The sequence below is a fragment of the Neltuma alba genome, unplaced genomic scaffold (genome assembly GCF_004799145.2).
Source record: "Neltuma alba isolate B1F8T4 unplaced genomic scaffold, ASM479914v2 tig00012002_pilon, whole genome shotgun sequence".
NCBI lineage: Eukaryota > Viridiplantae > Streptophyta > Magnoliopsida > Fabales > Fabaceae > Neltuma > Neltuma alba.
In genome coordinates, this window is record NW_021636574.1 from 350,304 (window position 1) to 371,141 (window position 20,838).

At 33.5% G+C, this 20,838-nt stretch overlaps 2 protein-coding genes across 5 annotated transcripts; one reads left to right on the forward strand and one right to left on the reverse strand.

Moving 5' to 3' along the window:
• The first annotated feature begins 323 nt into the window (after window positions 1-323).
• Window positions 324-6,222, forward strand: LOC114720856 (protein KINESIN LIGHT CHAIN-RELATED 2). 3 transcript variants are annotated; one of them, XR_003738002.1, is made up of 10 exons: window positions 324-548; window positions 2,278-2,508; window positions 2,599-2,830; window positions 3,425-3,575; window positions 3,757-3,979; window positions 4,099-4,190; window positions 4,649-4,784; window positions 5,030-5,361; window positions 5,736-6,105; window positions 6,133-6,222. XR_003738002.1 is itself a non-coding variant. In XM_028906573.1 (9 exons), exons 1-9 carry the CDS (start codon window positions 502-504, stop codon window positions 5,987-5,989), a joined length of 1,698 nt encoding a protein of 565 aa, XP_028762406.1. In that variant the 5' UTR covers window positions 324-501; the 3' UTR covers window positions 5,990-6,222. The 3 variants fall into 3 exon arrangements, 2 of the variants coding, with proteins under 2 accessions (XP_028762406.1, XP_028762407.1); XM_028906573.1 differs by having other exon boundaries at window positions 5,736-6,222; XM_028906574.1 differs by having other exon boundaries at window positions 5,739-6,222.
• A 4,763-nt stretch (window positions 6,223-10,985) lies between these two features.
• On the reverse strand, window positions 10,986-19,914 carry LOC114720855 (probable aldo-keto reductase 2). Of its 2 annotated transcripts, none has more exons than XM_028906572.1 (5): window positions 19,672-19,914; window positions 14,872-15,072; window positions 12,983-13,155; window positions 12,754-12,856; window positions 10,986-11,660 (listed from the first exon to the last, which is right to left on the reverse strand). In XM_028906572.1, the coding sequence occupies exons 1-5, from the start codon at window positions 19,882-19,884 to the stop codon at window positions 11,322-11,324; spliced, it is 1,029 nt and encodes a 342-aa protein (XP_028762405.1). In that variant the 5' UTR covers window positions 19,885-19,914; the 3' UTR covers window positions 10,986-11,321. The 2 variants fall into 2 exon arrangements, with proteins under 2 accessions (XP_028762405.1, XP_028762404.1); XM_028906571.1 differs by having other exon boundaries at window positions 10,986-11,666; window positions 19,672-19,906.
• Window positions 19,915-20,838: the final 924 nt, after the last annotated feature.

Below are 20,838 nucleotides of genomic sequence, written 5' to 3' on the forward strand. Positions count from 1 at the left end.
TTTATTTTAATTTGTAAAAAGTGATTTTAAAAAGTATTTTTGAGTTACCCAAACAGCCTTATAACTTTGTACATTCTCCCATTTGTGTCAGTCTTTCCGCTATTGGGCCTGTGATTCATTTAATCAATCGCTTGATCTTTTTGGGCCGTCCCAATTGAAGCCCAAATCAGTTCTCCGTGTCCAGAAACGCGGGCCTCCCGTTTGGCAGCCCTCAGCCCTGGACTCGTCCAAAGTCTTCTGAAATTTCCGCTTCCGCAGTCCGATTTCTTCTTGGTTGCAGGGGTTCTTATCTCCTTCCGACGGCGTTGTGTAATACACCTAATCCGTGATTGAGCTCCTTTCACTTGCGACTTGGTTAGGTTTGTGATTGAGGTTGGCAATTGCATAAAGGAGGGTCATCCAGTCACTGAACTGTTCCTCCGGCAAAGGAGGCTTTCGAATTCTCACGTGGTGTTGAACGATTATCGATTCTTAAGCGCGTGATTCCTTGATGAGCGTTTGATGGCTGAGCTACACTATTTGCGGCATTTTGAGCTTGCTGTGCACAGGTATGATCTGTTTGTTTCTTCGTTTGATCCATTTCTTCTTCTGCTTTCTCGCTCTGTGTGTTGGATGGGAGTGTTACAAGAAAATCCGGTAATTGCGAAATCGATATGCTACATCTTACGGAATAGAAGATTGAACTTCAACAATGAATACTAGACTAAATTTAATTCAGCAATTATAAGCATTGGAATCACAGAAAGCAAAGAGAGAGAAAGAGAGAAACTCTTCCGACAAACGAAGAAGAGGGGAAGAGGAAAGGAAGCTCCCACTTGTAGGGAAAGCTCGCAGTAGAAACGCTGAAACAAAATTTTGTGGGCGGGTTGAGAATTGGCCATTGTCGGGACTAACAGTGGGGCCTAGTAGGCCTTTTAGGCCCATATTTTCAGTTGCCTCCACAGCGGTCCTTATAAAATATTACTTGCAAAAAAACTGGCCCAAAAAAGTTGGAAAAAAATATTGTATGTATTTTTTGTTATCAGATTTTTATAATTACTTTTTTATAATATGACATTTAAAAATAATTATGTAATTTTTATAAATAAATATTCAATGTATAGTTGTATAGAGTTTAATATTATATGAATGACTTGACATAAATATAACATCTTATCTATTGGCTGTTGCATATTTTTGTAAATTATAATATGCATAAAATTTTTTTAACATGTCAAATCATGTAATAAAAAGCCCTAAAGACTACATATTTATATTTAAAAAAAAAGATAATGATTTTAAATAAAAAACTATTAAAAAATAAGTTTATAAAAAAATCTTATGAAAAATATGGTAATAAAGAATATTAAATGCTTATCTTTTTCCAATATTTTTGTTCCAAACTTTTAGATATTTTGAGGTTTGGCTTAAAGTTTTAGACATCTCAAGATGAGTGCATTGAAAACCACAGTAAAATTGTGGATGAAATTTACACGAGTCCCAAAAATGTTGTTGGTATTTATTTATTTTCATTTCGTATCGCTGTTTCGTGTATTAAGTTTTTCAACACGACCTGTTGATTATGAGAAGGTTAGTTGTCATTTCTGTGAGATTAAGTGGCGTAGTATATTATGCCTGGCTCCAGTACGTTACTCAAGGTTAAAGGGGAGACTGTTTCTGGCTGAATTATGTTCTAAACTCTAATGATTTGGATTTACGTTGGTTATATGATGTTTAAGCAAATGTGAAACGTTATTTGTCTCTTGTTCATGGATTGATCCATCGAGTATATTTCCAAAGGTAAAAAATTTTGAAGATCTGAGTAATCTGAATGCAATTTTTTTCTTAGAGCTTTATACAAATTAAAAGCAATCAAACACCCCCCCTGGGGGGGGGGGAGCATTTTAAACGTCAAAGCTTGATCGGCCTGTACGTTACTTATTACTACCTTTGGTCCTAGTTATAAGAGTTAGTTAACTAATTTGAGGAGATTAATAAAATAAGTTAAGTTAGTTATTTATAATAAATATGTGTTGTTTTTCCTAAAATATCCTTACTAATCAAGGGTGTTGGTTAGAACTACCATTATTGGAAAGACTAGCTTGGGAAAAAATGCATAAATATTAAAGACGAAGTGGATTGGGTTTTTATATTTAGGACTAAAATAAAAGCCAAATGAGGTTATATATTAAGGACTAGAGGTAGTATTATTTTTTTTTTTTTTCCAACGGACTGTGCGTTACTTATTACAATAATTTGTAATTGCAATGATTTGGGCTATCTCCCGTTATCATGAAGGACAAACAAAGTGGCTCTGCGTACGCTTTCAGTCTGTGATCAGAAATTCATGACATGTTTCCCAGTTTGCAAGCAAAATCAGAAATTCAATCTGAAGCTTTACATTGTGCCCATTAAGATTGCTGCTCAGTGTTTTGTTGCAAGATCTTCAGTTGGGTCATTGAGACCTGGTGAAAAAGGCCCTCAAAATGGTGTTGGTGCCACTTCTTCGTATCCAGATAACTATCAGAGGTGATAATCAGTAAAGTTATTGTAACTTCTTTGTTTGGTACTGCCAATGCCTGCCCCATTGCTTATTCTGCCAATTGATCACTTCTGCAGCATGAATGATTTTGAGAGACAGTTACAAGAATTATTTGATGATATCAAACAAATGATTAGGATGGGAAACAAAAATGACGCTACAGATTTGCTTAAGGCAAATTATGAAATGGTGAATGAGAGGCTAAGCGGAGGCGCTAAAGGTGTAGAAGAAGCTGCTGTTCTTGACATCATAGCCCTAGGTTTCATGGCTGTTGGCGACTTCAATTTTGTTGGTTCTCTACTGAATGAGGTATGTCTTTTACACTTATGCATTATACTGTCATTTTGGCATCTTATGTTGGAGATTCCTTGGGTTCAGAATTCTGAATAACATAATATTTGTTACAGCAATAATTTTTCAGGGCATTATTATTAATTAGAGTCCATATCATGTTTAATACATAGGAGATTTAGGAGGTAGCACCAATTTGTACAGTAATCAGAATACTTCGAGAAGTCCCTTGGCTTTCTTCTGTTTTGTGTTATGGGTTTACCTTTATCTACTTTGATGAGATTTGTGAGATTTGAATAAATTATGCACAAACATGTATAAGCCATCTGCATGATTCTGATGTATGTGATTTCTGGCACATGAAAACCGGTGTCTTGTGTGTTCTTTTCCAGTATGACATATTTGATTCCCTTGCAGTAATTTGTAATTTCTTTGAACGATTATTTTAATTTGTGTGTACCTGTCAGATAATGAAAGGAGATTATGCATTTTTTATTTCTTTCTACATCAAATATCTTCTGCAAACATTTTCCTCTGCTTTTGTTGGTTCTCCCCTCTAATCTTAATTACCATTCTGCCTCCATTTCACCTAACTTGTTCATGTATGGTCAGATGAAGGAAGTTGTTGACACTTTGAAGGATGATGCCCCACGTCTAGATTCCATTCTCATGCATATGGGAAGTATGTATTCAACTTTGGGGAACTTTGAAAAATCACTCGACGCATATCAAAGGGCTATTTACATCATGGAAAGGACCTATGGTGAGTGTATTTTTCTTGCAAAGTTATTGGAGAGTAGAATGCTGCCACTATGTCACCAATAAAGTCACAGTCAGTTAATTTGATTAACTGGTTTTATTATCAGATTTTGAATGCTGACATTAGTAGCATATGATCAAATTTTCTGGTGATGACATGGGTTTAAAGGACCATTTTCTTCTAGGTAAGGATAGTACTTTTCTTGTCACCCCCTATTTGGGCGTGGCCAAAGTTTATGGTTCTGATAGAAAAGCAGCAAAGGCAATGGAAATGTACCAGCATGCTATTACTCTCCTGGAATCGAGTAGAGGCACTGAAAGCAAGGATTTGGTTGTCCCTTTACTTGGTCTCGGTAACCTTTTACTTGAGGAAGGAAGAGCAAAAGATGCAGAAGCTCATTTTGTAAGGTTAAACTTCCCATTGTTGATTTCTCCATCCCTTTTGTCTTGGCGCCAGTGGCTTTGCCTTCTTGCATATTCACTTTTTTTACCCTTTGTTTTTGTTTTTTGTTTTGTTTTTTTTGAAGAGTTCTGAACATATATACATCATTATATGGACAAATAGATGGTAGAAGTGGAATGGCTATGGGTTCCCTGGCCCAGGTGAAATGTGCTCAAGGTAACCTTGTGATCTTGCTCATGACATCCTCCCCCCCCCCCTTTTCCTTTTATTTAATCCCTGTTTCTGTTATTTCTCATGTTTATTTGATGGCTGCGCGCTTAATAAAGGGACTTTGTTGCTAAATAGATATTTGAAGGATGAACATAGTTTAGAGGTTCTTTGTTGCATAATGGATCTTGTAACCTAACATGCATAAGGGTGGTGGAAAAGACGCTACGTTTATAACATGCATAAGGGTGGTGGAAAAGACGCTACGTTTACATAAACATTTTAATTGGCTTTAAGTAATGGATAGAAATTCAAAGCTTTTTGCAGTTCCCTGATCGTCAATATGCAAAATGGCATCCTACTTTAGGAACCGTTTCTTCTTGTCTCTTCTCTACACTAATTATTCTTTAAAAAAAAAAAAAAAAAAAGGAGTAGTGGCATTGATTCATGTGGAAAACTTTATGCAGGGGAGGTGGATGAAGCAATCCATTTGTATAAGAGCGCTCTTCAAATCTTAAAGGAATCAAATTACATGCCAGTGGATGACAACATTGTGGAGAAGATGAGGGTAGATCTGGCTGAATTACTGCATGCCGTTGGCAGGTATACCTGTCTTCTACATAACGGTGATGTTGGGAGTGGAGTGTTTTATTATGCTTTTGGACATAAATTTTGAATTTTACAATTGCTTGTCTATAAATATTTTTCTTTCTCGGTTAATAAGTATCTTTAGGCAAGATTTGGTCTACCTTTTCTTGGTTATCTCATGTTAGCTGGTTACTGTGTTGAAGCTCTATACTTGTGACGCCCGGATTGGCATATGCTGATTTCTAATGTAATTCTTATAGAGGACAAGAAGGAAGAGCATTATTAGAGGAATGTTTATTAATCACAGAAAGGTATAAGGGAAATGAGCATCCCGACTTGGTGACACACATGATGAACCTTGCAACTTCATATTCGCAATCAAAAAATTATGTAGAGGCTGAGCGCTTGCTCCGAAGAAGTTTAAAAATCATGACAAGGCAGATGGGGACTGATGACCAGTCCATCACTTTCCCAATGTTGCACCTTGCAGTTACCCTCTACCATCTCAAACAAGATGAAGAGGCAGAGCAATTTGCCCTTGAGGTTTTGCGCATACGTGAGAAAGCATTTGGAGAAGATTCTCTTCCTGTTGGTACAATACCATCCATCGACTTTTATTTCATATGACGAACATATTCATTCTTCATATAACTTGACTGAGTTTCACTAGTTTCAGTGTACTATTTCTGGTGGATGCTTCTTATTATAAGTCACTTGATTGGGTATTAATTACGTTATTTAGTACCACCCTTCTTTAAAGTCATTAATTATGATATGAAATGTAATACAAATATGAAAATTTTTCATTTGAATATGGGTGAAGTCAAAAAATTTATTTCAAGACAAAGGTTATGACTTAATCATCTCTTCTTGGTTCTAGTGAGGTGGTTAGAAGTGCCATATAGTAGGAACTTGAGGGAATACTGAACATTGTGACAAGCTAACTCTACTCTGCTTGATGGATGGCAGGGGAGGCCTTGGATTGTTTGGTGTCCATTCAAACGAGGCTAGGTAAGGATGATAGTGAATTGCTCAAGCTGCTTAAAAGGATCCTGAAGATCCAAGAGAAAGAATTTGGGCATGACAGTGAGGGGGTTATGGTTACCCTGAAAAAAATTGTGTATTACTTGGATAGACTAGGGAGAAGACATGAAAAGTTTCCCATTCAGAGAAGGCTGTCTGTGCTCCGAAGGAAGTATAAGCAAATGGTTCGCCGTTGAAATTTTATGTACGTCATTTCATTTGCGATCTTTTTTATCCTTTTTGCATGAAGCATATTTCTTTTTTTTTTTTTTTTTTTTTTTTATAGGTGAAGCATATTTCTCTTTCATCCAAAGTTATATATTATCATGCTTCATTCCAGATAATTCCGGGGAAATCACATCTATTTTCTAGCTAATTGTTTGTTTTTATGTTATTTAGAATTAATCTTAAGGATAAACTTGTGTTTCAATGATGTGCCATCCTAAAAAAGAAATTAAATCTAGACCGACCAAATTAGATCTAGACGATCTAAATGGGATGAGCATTGAGCATCCAAACTGGTTCCCAGGAGAATGGCATCCATACAACTTCCATTTCGTCTCCTATCATCAAACATGCAATCTCTTACTTACAGGAGAGTTTAGTGTCATAACCAATTTCGCCTAAAGTCACTCCTTATTAGTCATTAACTTCATTGCATCCCTTTTTTCTCTTTCCCTCCTGTAAGTATCTGATACTCCCACTAGATATGTTGATTGAGGCCTCCATGACAAAATTTCTAATACACCCATTCTCAAGCCAACAACATATTTGTGTTGCACTATGAATTGAGGTTTATCAGTTACATATATATAGTCAACTTATTTGCCATGTGCACCATTCCTTCACTTGAGGATTCAAATTCGGTTTCAAATGATGACATGAGTTCTGGTTGAGTTTCTTCTTCGGAACAAGCTGAGAAACTCAGGATGAGGCATTGGCCTTCTAAAGGCACCCCAAAGAAGGCTTGTAAGAAAAATGAATGATATATGATGAGCTGTGAAATGTGTAAATTATGGAAGAAGAAATAGATTTAAGGCAAAGCAATCTCTGGTGGCTTCGCTTATTCAGACCTACATACACATATGGTCTTACCCAAAAAAAAAAAAAAAAACATCGAAGAGGAAACATTTAAGGCAAATTACCGTCTGGTGGCTCAGCTTGCATAGAACTACACAACAACAACCGGCCATAAAACTCAGGCAACTTTCAAAACATAACCATACAACCTAAAAGAATTGATACAACGTACAGAACAGTTTCCACAAGGTTGCACCATCAAGTATTGATGACGTGCATAGAAAGTACTTAATTATGCAGCTTTCCAAGAACAAAGTAGGGGAGTGGCAGAGTCCTTCCATGTGGCCATTCCACTACCATATCTTTCACCCTTGACAGCAGCGGCAAAAGACTCCAGCTGTGCCATTTCGTCCGGCGTTAGCTTAACCGACAAGGCACCGATATTTTGACTGAAGTTGTTGATTTTCGTGGTTCCAAGTATAGTGCAGCCATCCTTTCCCTGGTGGTAAAGCCATGCCAATGCTAGTTGGGATGGAGTGCATCCCGTTTTTGTAGCCATTTCATTAATCTTCTAAAATATGGTTCTTTTGTGTTGTGCTCCCGGTTTTCAGGCTGGAGTCTAGGCAGATAGCGCAACTAGGTACAACATACCAGTGAGATTATATCTAGATGTCAAATGGCCAATAATGAACATTACAATTGTGAATAATTTTTGCTCTCGTTTAAATTGAAAAAAAGGGTCAGTACTTGATACATCACCAAGCAAGGCTAGACGCTCATGGACTCACTGCAGGTTATGAGATTACCAATATTCAACATCATAACATTTTATATTCACTCTTATTTTCCACCTTTTCTTTTGCACCCACAACTCCATATCACATCATAATACATTAATACATATAATGATCGCATATTGGTACATAGAAAAAGTAGGGGTATTCAAGGCCAAGCCAACTAGTTCTGGTCCCGACTTTATTAGGACGGGACAGGCCACTCCTGAAATTTTTCAGAACGAGACAAAAAAAAGGACCAGGATGGGCTTAGACACAGGATAGGGTTGTCTCCTCCCAGTTCCATCCCCGTCCCAGACCCTTTTATTTTTTTATTTTTTATTCTATTTATATACTATCATTTTTTAATATTTTTTTAAAGATTTGATACTATTGTATGGAATTATAGATATATTTATTTAGAGCTTTTATATTTGTTAATGATTTGAGACTATTAATCATTAGAATTTCTGGCAAGTTTTTATTGTATTAAAAGCTTTTGTTAAGAGTTTTTAATGACTATTATATGTAATATTTTGGGCTTTTGTTTAAAGGTGCCCAAAGAAATAAAAAAAGAAAACAAAAAGATATTTTTACAAGGCCTAAGCCCAGAAAACTACAATTGGGAAAAAATCAGATTTTATTAAAAAATTAAAAAAATTAAAAAAAATATCAGGACGTCCCCGTCCCGTTCTGGTTCTGTCCCGTCTCGACCGGGACGGGGACGGGACAGGACGGGAGACAGAAAATCTGTCCCATTACTGTTCATCAGGATGGAACCGGGATGGGCATGTCCTGGTCCCGATTCGTTTCGTGAACAGCCTTAAGAAAAAGTGATTTATTCTCAATTTACCTTTTAGAAAAGTTTGATTGAGTAATATGATTAATGTTTAGATTAGTTTTTATAAAAGTTAGTTTATAAAATAAAAATTTGTTTGGATTATAATTACATAAGTAAATTTTGGTTTGTAGAATGACTAAAATGGATATGAATTTTAATGATTAAAAAATAAATTTACAAAATATAATAATTTTAAATTATTATAATAGGAATGAGTTGTGTTTAATGAATAAAATATATTTAAATTAGAAATCATAGTAATATGAAAATTTTTTAACCAAATAATATTACATAATTAATTGGACTACACAATTTATGTAAATATAAAATGAAAAATAACATTAAAAATATTATAAAAACTTTGTTAAAAATTATTTTTATTTAAAAGAGCATTAAAAATTGGTTGGGAAGCACATTGAATATGTAGAGAAAAGTATAAGGAGAGCATAAACCTAGGGGTAAAAATATCTTTGGATTTTGAAAAGTAGCTTTTGCATGAGCAAGATAGAGCATGAGCCATAAAAATTAACTTTTGACTTAAAGTGACTTTGTTAGGCAAAATGACAAATAAAAAAAAAAAAGAGCTTGAAATTATGAAATCCCAAATTAAGAAGCTAAGAGTTGAAAATGACGGGGAGAGAAGTAAGCCCAATTTGAAAATTTGAAATTCAAATGAAATAACATAAATGCCCTTTTGTTTTTTTTTTTTACTCTTTTAATTCTAAATATAAAACCCATTAAATGGGTTTTATATCTAGGACCGGAAGAGTATTTTAAAAACTTCAACCTCTCACTAGAGGCCACCACCCCCATCGTGGCAGGCCACTGCCGTCGCCACAAGCCACCAATAGGTGGGATTTGATCCTACCGCTCCATAGTCATTTGAACAAACCAAAAGGATAGTAATTATTGGTGATCCAAGGGTCAACTATCTTTTTGGTTGGCCCAAATGATCATGGGTGATGGGATCAAATTCCACCCTCACCACTTTTCTTAAATAATTTCCCATGACCAAAAAAAAAAAAGTTGTTGCCAGAAAAAATAAAAACTCTGTTGTTGGCCAGTGTGGTGTCAGCAGCCAGCTGCCAGCTGCCCATAGGGTTCGCTGGTGGTGGCCTCCAGCAAGGGATTAAAGTTTTTAAAATAAAAAAAACAATGGATATTTTTGTTATTTCATTTGAATTTTAAAATTCTAATTTGAGTTTACTTCATTTCCTGTTATTTTCAATCCTCAACTTCCTAATAGGATTTGATAATTTCAGGCTTTTTTTTTGGTCATTTTCCCAATTACTTACACCCAAATGTGATGCCAAAGGTAATAAAATAACTTCATCTGTCTTTTGCTCCCTAAAAGCTACTTCTACCATCTTCAATCGGTCAACCAAACAGACTCGCAATGTATCTTATTGTAGATATATAAATACTTGCATGGACTAAACGTAATATTCATGTTTTTCAAACCCATAACCCATCCCCCTTCAAATAATCTAGCCCCAATAATGGCACGAATGAAGAGAATGAATCCAAGAATTTGTCACCAGGTGTTAATTAAATATCAGAGTATCTTTATTCATAAACTGGAGTTCTACTCTAAAGCATGAAGTAGGTATATCAAGAATCACTTTTTATGGTACAGAGCAATGCCTCTAGGCCCCTGGCTGTATCTTTTTCTCCCATAAGATTGCAGTGAAGCCAAAACCCATTTCCCCACGACGAAAAGACACCGACGAAAAAACAGATGTTAACGACCATTTGTTTTGCATTACTGCAACAGATAACTTGCAGCTATTTAACTGTGACTTGCTACTCTCTCTCTCTCTCTCTCTCTAAATACACACACACACGTTTATACTATCACAATACTTACTAAGCGTTAAGGGAGCGGTGCCCTCAAACAGTTCATTACCTTTTCACAAATATCAAGTTCCCCGAGCGGGTATGTTAGTTTACAAACAGACAGATGCCAGAGATATATGATACTCCTCCGGTCCTTAATATAGGACCCAATTCTTGAGTTGGTTTTGGTCCTAAATATAAGACTCATTTCTCATATTTATCAATTTTCTCTAAATTACCTCTATAGATATTCCCTCAACCATAATTAAGTAGAAAAAGGAGATGGGGTATTAATAAAGATGATTATGGTGTTTTAGGAAAAATGTGTTACTTTTCTTATAATTAACTAATTTACCTAACTTCTTTAATGTAATCAAATTAATTAAATAGGTCTTATATTAAGGACCGGAAGAGTATATTCTTTCTGTACCCAATTCATGCTACATATTGAGACAGAGAGCTAAGAGATCAGAAGAGGAAAGAATTCTCAATAATTCCAGAGTGAATCTCTGTACGTATTTTCAGTAGTCTAGCACAAAAGCCTAACAACATACTAAACTATACTCTGAAGTGAACAAGCCATTACCAGACTGAGTCCCTGGTTCTATTGACTTTGCCTTTAGAAATTAATTGTAAAAACTATTAACCAACAATTTCTTTTCTCTCTGTTTAAAAAAACAATTTCTTTTATCTAATAATAGTTGATTCTTTTGAAACTATAACTGAAATGCGTAAATGGTAATAACTAGAATTTGATAATATAGAAGAAGAAACAGATTTAAGGCAAAGCAATCTCTGGTGTCTTGGCTTATTTAGACCTACATACACATGGTGTTAGAAACAAAAACATCGAAGAAGAAACAGATCTAAGGCAAAGTAATGTCTGGTGTCTCCGTTTACTTAGAACTACACAACAACAACAACCGACCATAAAATTCAAACAACTTTAAAAGACACACATAACCATGCAGCCTAAAAGGATTGATACAACAAGATAAAGAACAGTTTGCACAAGGTTGCAGCATCAAGTAATTGATGATGTACAGAGTATGTACTTATTTATGCAGCTTTCCAGGAAGAAAGCGGGGGAGTGTCAGAGTCCTTCCATGTAGCCATTCCGGACCCATATCTATCACCCTTGACAGCATCAGTAGCAGCAAAAGATTCCAGCTGTGCCATTTCTTCCGGTGTTAGCTTAACCAACAAAGCCCCGATATTTTGATCAAAGTTCTCGATTTTCGTGGTTCCGGGTATGGGGCACACATCATTTCCCCGGCGGTGAACCCAGGCCAAGGCTAGCTGGGATGGAGTGCATCCCTTTTTTGTAGCCATTTCATTAACCTTCTCGAATATAGTTTTATTGTGCTCCAGGTTTTCAGGCTGGAATCTAGGCAGATACTGCGACTGGGTAAAAGACATATACCAGTGAGATTATATGTAGATATCAAACGATCAATAATGAACATTACAATTGTGAATAATTTTTGCTCTTTGTTTAAATCGAAAGAAAGTGTCAGGTAGGTCAGATTATAAAATCTTGATACATCACCAAGCAAAGCTAAGAAACTCATGGACTCATAGCAGGTTAAGAACTAGAGGTAGTTGAGTAATTTGACTAGATTAAGGATGTTTGTTAAGTTAGTTATTTGTAATAAATAAGTATTACCTTTTTTAGAATAACCTTACTAATCATGTGTATTAGCTGAGCTACTATTTGATGGAACTTTTAACATGTGCAACTACTATAAAAACTACTTTAAAAAAAAAGATAAATATAAGAGACCGAGTGAATTAGGATTTTATATTTAGAACCAAATTATATGTCAAACTAGCTCTTATAATAAGGATTAAAAGTGATATTAAATATCATAATATTTATATTCAATCTTATCATATCATAATAGTGCATGTATCTTATTGTAGATATATTAAGTACTTTTATTGCTAAAAATAATTCGTTACTATTTTCAGAAATACCAAAGTGTCCTGAGTGGGTATGTTCGTTTACAAACAAACAGACGCCAGAGAGATACATAATATATTCTTTCTGTACCTAATCCATCATACATTTTGAAACAGATAACTAAGAGATCAGAAGAGGAAAGAATTCTCAATAATTTCAGACTGAATCTCTGTTTGTAAGTATTTTCAGTAGTTAAGCACTAAAACCTAATCCATCATACTCTGAAGTGAACAGGCCATTACCAGACTGAATCCCTGGCTCTATTGATTTTGCCTTCAGAAATTAGTTGTAAAAAGTATTAATCAACAATTTCTTTTCACTCTGTTTAAAAAATAAAAAACTACTTCTTTAACTAACAGTTCATTCTTTTAAAACTAGAACTAAAATATCAGAGGACAGAATAAGGTCAGAATCAGCAGTCAATGGTTTACTATCATATTCTAAGGCCTTGAAATAATTTACCACTAGCATGACAGAAGCAACTATAGTTCATCATCTGTATTTAGAACAACATGAATTAACACAAACCTTCCGGAAGTCATCCTGTGTCAGATTTTCAAGTAACTTTGGTCCTGATGACAAGAATCCTCGTCCAAGAGGACTATAGGCAACAATTCCAATGCCAAGTTCCCTGAGAATGTGGCAAACCAATTCAGAAGTCATAAACATAAACACTTGTTGCAGTTTAATCAAGGGCTCCAACATGGAGAAATAATAGATATTATGAATAAATATTTGTCTTTAGCTTAAATCTCACCTGCAGGTTGGAACGATTTCTTCCTCCACATCTCTTGACCACAAGGACCACTCCAATTGCACAGCTGTTATAGGATGAACAGCATGTGCTCTTCTAATTGTTGAAGCTGAGGCCTCAGACAATCCAATGTATTTTATTTTTCCTTCCTCAACAAGTTCTTTAAGTTCCCCAACCTTATCATATGGGAATAATTTTGCATTTATCAGTCATAAACAAGTGTTCAAACAAGTCAGCAAATCAAAAAATTCAAGGACATGAATTCCTTTCTCTAGCAGAGGTATCATGTACAAGTTGAGATGGATGCATGTCAATGCCTCGCCAATTTGTCTATTCCATGTATCATAGTTGCATCTGTTTTAAATCCAACCTTTTCAGTTGGATTTAATCACTCCCTTCCAATATCCTGTTACCCACTCTTCACTCCCTAGCTTATGGACCTATGTGTAAGTGAAGAATTTCCCCTTTTTTGGGAAAATTGTCCTGTTGGATTAAAATAATGCTCTATGCTTTTCCAATTCAACAAGGCAGAGTCACATACTATTAATTAACATTAATAATGAATTATTGAAAAAGCAGAACCAAGAAGGATGGTTGAGAAGCCACTTGTCAATATTAAATTTAAATTATATTACATTGCATAACATTTGATATAATAAAGGAAAAATGTTAAAAAAAGACGGTGAAAATTGCAAAATCTCTAATTAGGTATTTTCATAAAAATGTATTATTATTTGCAAATTAATTTTGTAACAAATTCTGATTTAGAATTTTGCAATTTCCACTGCCTTTGTTTGTCATTCTCCCTATAATAAAATACACTTTGTATCACTTTTGTTTCGCCCTTCCGGTCTCATCCTCATCAGTTTGACTCTCCAAGGTTATTAATTCAATACTCTTCCAATATTTAGTCACCACGTGACCAAAATAAACATATGAAGATTAAAATAGTGAAGTAATTTACCGTTAAAAGTATATTTGTGTATATTAAAAGGGTTTGAATTCCCTTCACCAAAAAATAAAAAAGGGTTTGGCTTCCAATGATGTTTAGTAAGACTAGATGGCTTTCCTTTTTTTTTTTTTTTTTTTCTTTTTTTTGGACCAGCAGGCTAGATGGCTTTCAAAGTCTACTTAAACCGCATGGAACATCATGATTTTGTCTGTTTGATAAGTGGGAAGGGAAGGAAAGGAGACCATCTGAGTAATATTTTCGTACCCGACAATTTTACCCATAAATATTTTCAATATTTCTATTTTACCCTTACTAATTACTAAACACCTGAAGGAGTGAGTTTAGCAGTGTCGATAAGGGGTGTTTGATAACTTTCAAACCATAGTTTTAAAAGCATTTTTTCGTAAAACAAGACAAATTTCTCAATATATTTATTTCGTAAACTGTAAAAGCACTTCTGAAATTATGGTTAGTCTCTATCCAAACATTCCCCCAAATTGATCTCCTTGGACGACGACCTCCTCCTCCCTTCCACAACGGCGACGGCGACCTCCGGTTCGCGATTGCCCTCACTAACCGTGATAGTTTTTTTTTTCCCTTTTTAAAATTAGGGGGCGGGTCAAAGACAGTGATGGTGCGTTTTTTTTCCTTGTTCTTTTCTCAATCAAAACGGCGAGATCGGGAGACGAAGTCAAAATGGAAAGTAGAATCGCAAATATGGGCAGAATCAGAAAACCAGAGAGAAAAAGCGCACAGAACACCGATAGGCACAACGATTTGACGTAAAGCTCCGGCGACATTGAAACAGGCTCAACGAAATAATAATATTAGGGTACCTCTCCGTTAATTCCCTTCCCTCCCTCCCATCCGTTAAAATCCTTTCACAGCATTCATTGAACTAAATCATCATATGATAGATAGGAAGAGAAGGCAAACAAACCGTGACTTCAATAGGCACACGAGTATCAATACGATGCTGGTAGTAGAGATCAATGCAATCGGTGTCCAGTCTCTTCAAGCTCGCCTCACAAGCCGCTCTCACATACGCAGGATCGCCTCGAATCTCTCCCTTCCCATCCACATAACTGATTCCGAATTTGGTTGCCAATTCAAACTTCTCTCTTGTACCTCCCTTCAATGCCTATCCCAAGAAATTGAATTCATACCAAAAATTAGTCACACAAATCAGAGTGAACAAACATGATCTTGCGTTTTCGTCTTCTAAAAGGTGACCAAACCATGATTTTTAATTCTATAAGTAATTCTACACTATACAAAATAAATATATATACACAAAGGAGTCTATCTCCGTTTATAAAAAAATATTTTTAGAAAACAGTGTTTGACACAGCGGGAAAACACCCCTAAGTGAATTTCGGCATAGATTCTACGGTATTTTGATATCTTATTAGAAACTAGAACAGTTTTCAACTTTTTATGATCTTTTAAAGAATTTTTACCTGAACCCTATCACAAATATTAAAAAGGTTAATATAATCTTTGATCTTTTAAATTTGTCTTCATTTTAGTTTTAGTTTTTCAAATTTTAAACTGTAAGTTTTGAACTTTCAGGGAGCAAAATGACTTAAATTTTTATTGAATTATGATTACTAATATTTTAAATGAAAGAAAATTTGAAGAATCAAAACCTATGATTTATAACTTAAAAAACCAAAATCAAAATGAGAATAAATTTAAAGGATTAATGTTATATTAACTCGTTAAAATGTAAAAACTTGATACTTTTAATCTTCTGTATCGGTCCGGTCAAAAAAAAAAAAATCTTCTGTATCGGGGTTGTGACTCTACACGCGGATGTTATATAGGAAGGAAGCTATATCTCTTTTCTGCAGCGATTGGCACCATGGCGGGTTGTCATTAGCTATGAGATGATAACAAAATGGGAAAATTTCATTTAAGGACCACAGGTGAGAATTTATATTAGTCAACTCCCAAAATATTCTGAAATATCAGTGCAGGACTAAAAGACTAAAGTAAAATTAAAATTAAGAGTAAGATTACAATAATACCCTTAATTTTTATTTTTTTAAAAAATGAATATTAATGGTTACTAGAGTTAGATCACCAGTGTTCAGGCAGCTGCCGCTGGAGGTTGGACCTCTGGTGGCCGCTACTATAACTCCGGTGGCCAAAATTTTTTTAAAAAAACAAGGTGGACAAAAGAAAGTTTGAACCTATGACTCCTTGGCATACCAAAAGTGATATAACTACCAAGCCAAGCAAGCCATTTAATCATATGATACAAATAAAAATATATATAACAAAACAAATACAAGTGTCCAAGTATAAGTAAATAAGTGAAATTCGATAGTTTACAAGTGAAATTCAACAATTTACAACAAAAATTTGATAATTTACAAATAATATAATAGAATTCACAACCATAAATGCAAGTGTTTAAATACAAATGAGAAAGTGAAATTTAAAGATTTACAATAAAAATTTATGGATTTATAACCCAAATTTGGCTATTCACAAGAAATACAAGAAAATTCATAACTCAAAATGTAAGTGTTTAATAGTAAGTAAACAAGTGAAATTCGACAATTTACAAGTAAAATTCAGCAATTTATAACAAAAATTTAGCAATTTACAAATAACATAATGAAATTCACAATCCCAAATGTAAGTGTTTAAGTATAAATGAGTAACTAAAATTTGAAGATTTACAACAAAAGTTTATGGATTTATAAGTGAAATTTGACAATTTACAAGTGAAATTTAGTATTTACAATGAAAATTTCATTTGCTCATTTACACTTAAACACTTGTATTTGAGGTTGTGAATTTCATTATGTTATTTGTAAATTACCAAATTTTTGTTGTGAATTACTGAATTTCAGTTGTAAATTATTGAATTTCACTTGTTCACTTACAATCAAACACTCACATTTTGGGTTGTGAATTCCTTTATATTTCTTGTGAATAACCAAATTTGGGCGGTAAATTTATGAACTTTTGTTGTAAATCTTCAAATTTCACTTGCTCATTTGCACTTAAATACTTACATTTGAAGTTGTGAATTCCATTATGTTATTTGTAAATTGTTAAATTTTTGTTATAAATTGCTGAATTTCACTTGTAAATTGTTGAATTTCACTTGTTCACTTATACTTGGATACTTGTATTTGTTTTGTTATATATATATTTATTTGCATCATATGATTGAATGATTTGTTTGGCTTGGTAGTTACATTACTTTTAGTGTGCAAGGAGTCATGGGTTCAAATCTTCTCCTGACTACTTTGTTTTAAAAAAAAAATTCTGACCACCAGAGCTACATTAGCGGCCACCAAAGGTCCAACCTTAGGAGGTAGCCACCTGAGCGCTGGTGGTTGGACCTCCGATCTCTGGTGGTCGAACTCCGACGACTATTAATATTTATTTTTTTAAAAATAAAAGTGAGGGATATTATTGTAATCTTACTCTTAATTTTAATTTTAATTTGGTCTCTTAGTCCTACAGTGATATTTCAAAATGTTTTGGAGGTTGACTAATATAAATTCTCACCTACGGTCATTAAATGAAATTTTCCCTAACAAAATAGTTGACCAGCTTGCCAAACACTCTCATAGATTACATGTTAACTACTGTTACTATACTATTTCTTCTCATTTTTATTATAAATTTCAAATGATTAATTCATGAATAATAAATGATTAGTTAAGTTTAGTTAAAACAATATGTAGATTAAAAATATAAATTTTTTAACTATGTTCTTACAATAAATAAGAAAAGAGATGAAATAGAAGGTGTGAAGAAATATGCTAAAAGAGAGCATGACAAAAAAGATAGAATAAATAACTAAGAACAAAATAGGGCTGTTCACGGGATGGATCGGAACCAGGACAGGCCCGTCTCGGTTCCATCCCGATGAACAGTAACGAGACAGATTTTCTGTCCCGTGTCCCGGCCCGTCCCGGTCCTGATCCCGATCGGGACGGGACGGGACTGGGACGTCCTGAAAATATTTTTTTTGATTTTTTAATTTTTTAAAATTTTTTTTAAAAAATCTGATTTTTTAATTATATTTTTTTAAGCTTAAATCTTATAAAAACATCTTTTTATTTTCTTTTTTATTTGTTTGGGCACTCTTAAACAAAAGCTCAAAATATTACATATAATAGTCATTAAAAACTCTAAACAAAAGCTTTTAACACAATAAAAACTTGCCAAAAATTCTAATAATCAATAATCTCAAATCATTAACAAATATAAAAACTCTAAATAAATATATTTATAGTTCCATACAATAGTCTCAAATCTTAAAAAAAATATGAAAAAAATGATATTATATAAATAGGATAAAAAATTAAAAAATTAAAAAAAAAGGAACCAGGACGGGATGACCTCATCCCGGTTTGTCCCGTTCCCAAAAATTTCAGGACGGATCCGTCCCATCCCAATAAGACCAGGACCGAAACGGGCCGACCGGGACGGGCCGGCCTTGAACACCCCTGGAGCAAAATTAGAAAAAGAACTATATATTAAAGACAAACTCAAATTAAAATTTATAAAATAAATCACACCTCTTTTTAAATTTAAAACTTATGGATAGAAAGGGGCAAGTGCCTATCTTTCCTTAATTTAGATGGTTGGTGAGGAAGAAAGCATGTCTTTTGTTGTTGTTAGCTCGTTTCTTAGGGGATCCTTGATTAACTTGCTAAAATCACTTTTAGAGTCCAAATCATGATTTAACCCAAAAAGTTATCAAATACCCCACATTTTTATGAAATTATAGTTTGGTTTCAAAACCATGCTTTGACCCACCTAAATACATGGCTTCATCAAAAGCAAAAAAATGTTGCTTTTTGAAAATGTGATCTTTTTTTTTTACATTGTAATACTATCTCTAATATTTAATATAAGGACTAGTTAACTAATTTGAATAGATTAAAAAAATTAGTGATGTTAGTTATTTGTAATAAATAGGTGTTGTCTTTCCTAAAATACTCTTTCTAATTATATGTATTAGTTAGAAGTACCATTTAATGAAATATTTAACATGTGCAACTACTATAAAAACTAGTTTTAAAAAAATAGATAAATATAAGAAACAAAATAGATTGAGATTTTATATATAAAACCAAATTGAATATTAAAATGGCTTTTATATTAAATATCAGAGATAGTATGTTGCTTTAAAAAAAAAACTAATTGTGAAAAAATGTCATGGAATTTTTTGTTTAAAATCTTTATGGCAAAATAATATTTTTCTGTTGGAAAAAAATTAATCATCTTTCTAAAAACATATTCAATCTTATATTTTATAAATACATATACACATATTAATTATTTATTAATTAAATTTTTTATATATTATTTATTATGTTGGCAAAAATATATTATTAACAAACTTATTACTTCAAATAAAAATATATTATAAAATTTATCTTTTATGTAATTATCACATTAACTCATGTCTTTTTTAGTAATTTACATATATAAAGTGTTTCTAATAACAACTATGGCAATATTCTTACTTTATCAGAATCACTTTTTATAAAATCTATTCTTTCAAAATCTATTTTTAAAAATAATTTTTCTCTTAAAAACCCTTCTCCAAATTATAGTTTGGTTTTATCAAATACTCGTTAATAACACATTCAGTTTTCACTCAGACAGAGAGAAAAAAAGAACTTGATCGTCTTTATACCAAAAAAAAAAAAACCGAAACTTTAAGAATCACCGAAGGGAGAAGAATTCGTATGAACAGTACCTTCCCGAGAAGGATTTCATTGGTGTGCGGGCCGTAGACATCAGAAGTGTCAAAAAATGTGACGCCGCTCTCGACGGCATGGCGGATGAGGGCGACCATGTCGGGTTCGGGTTTCGGAGGCCCGTAGCCAAAGGTCATGCCCATGCACCCGAGTCCCTGAGTTGAAACTTCCATGCCTTGTGACCCGAGCTTGATCCGACCCACTTTCACCATTTGTAAGAATTGAGATGAGGGCTGTTACGATGAGATGAGAGGAAACGGGGTAGAGAACAAGTGTGTATTTGGTTTAACTTGAATTCGGGTACCCCCATAGGTTCACTCTTTTATAGTCTTCAATTTCCTTCTCTTTTGGCTTTTTCTCTTTCTCCTACCAACTTTATTAATAAAATTTTACTTCCTCACCAAGTTAGCTCATGACTTATAAAGTCATGAGTTTGAATATTTTTGTCGATATAAGAATTTTATTGATGGGTAATCTATTTATATATTTATAAGTGATCTATGAATCTGGAGGCATGTATTAGACTTGGTAAGCCCTTGAAACCAACTCACCTAGACTTTTTTACACTAAAAAAGATTTATTTCTTCTATTTCCATGCACTTAATCAAGCAAAACTAATGCTACCAAAAAATACTTTAAATATAAAACTATATGGTAAAATATTGTAAGATATTAGATGCATTTTAAAAGATATTTCAAAGTACTAGATGAACTCTAAACCATTCTTTTTCTTAAAATTTTTGTAAAAACTTTTTATATATCATTGAAATTCTACTTTTTATATTTATATTTCTATGCTTTTTCATTATTATTATCTAAAATAATGAAAAATATTTAAAAATATATTATTTCAATTATGACCAGGTGGAGCATGAATTAATCCTAATATGATCCACTAACCCTCCTCGAGAATTATAGCTTAAATTGTTTCAGTCTGAGTCGATTGTGTGGGGAGAGAATTATAATTAATTATTTAATTGCTTTAGTCTAAGTTGATTGCTTGAGTCAATATTTCGTGGGGAGCAAGGTATGAAAATGGAATTGTTTAATAAATTAATTGAGATAGTGGTTTAAGGATGAGTGATTCAAATTGTATATAATTCAAGGTCACACCGATCATTTAAAATAATAGAATCCAACTAAAAATACAAAGATTTTTATATATA

What these genes read in the sequence shown, in the direction of transcription:
- LOC114720855 (XM_028906571.1), bottom strand. Translation starts at nt 19,884, where the DNA reads ATGGTGAAAGTGGGTCGGATCAAGCTCGGGTCACAAGGCATGGAAGTT. An exon ending in ATGAAATCCTTCTCGGGAAG is followed by an intron (nt 15,073 to 19,671) that starts GTACTGTTCATA and finishes TTCTTGGGATAG; the next exon opens with GCATTGAAGGGAGGTACAAG. An exon ending in GTGTGCCTATTGAAGTCACG is followed by an intron (nt 13,156 to 14,871) that starts GTTTGTTTGCCT and finishes CCATATGATAAG; the next exon opens with GTTGGGGAACTTAAAGAACT.
- LOC114720856 (XM_028906573.1), top strand. Translation starts at nt 502, where the DNA reads ATGGCTGAGCTACACTATTTGCGGCATTTTGAGCTTGCTGTGCACAG. An exon ending in TATCCAGATAACTATCAGAG is followed by an intron (nt 2,509 to 2,598) that starts GTGATAATCAGT and finishes TCACTTCTGCAG; the next exon opens with CATGAATGATTTTGAGAGAC. An exon ending in AGAAGATTCTCTTCCTGTTG is followed by an intron (nt 5,362 to 5,735) that starts GTACAATACCAT and finishes CTTGATGGATGG; the next exon opens with CAGGGGAGGCCTTGGATTGT.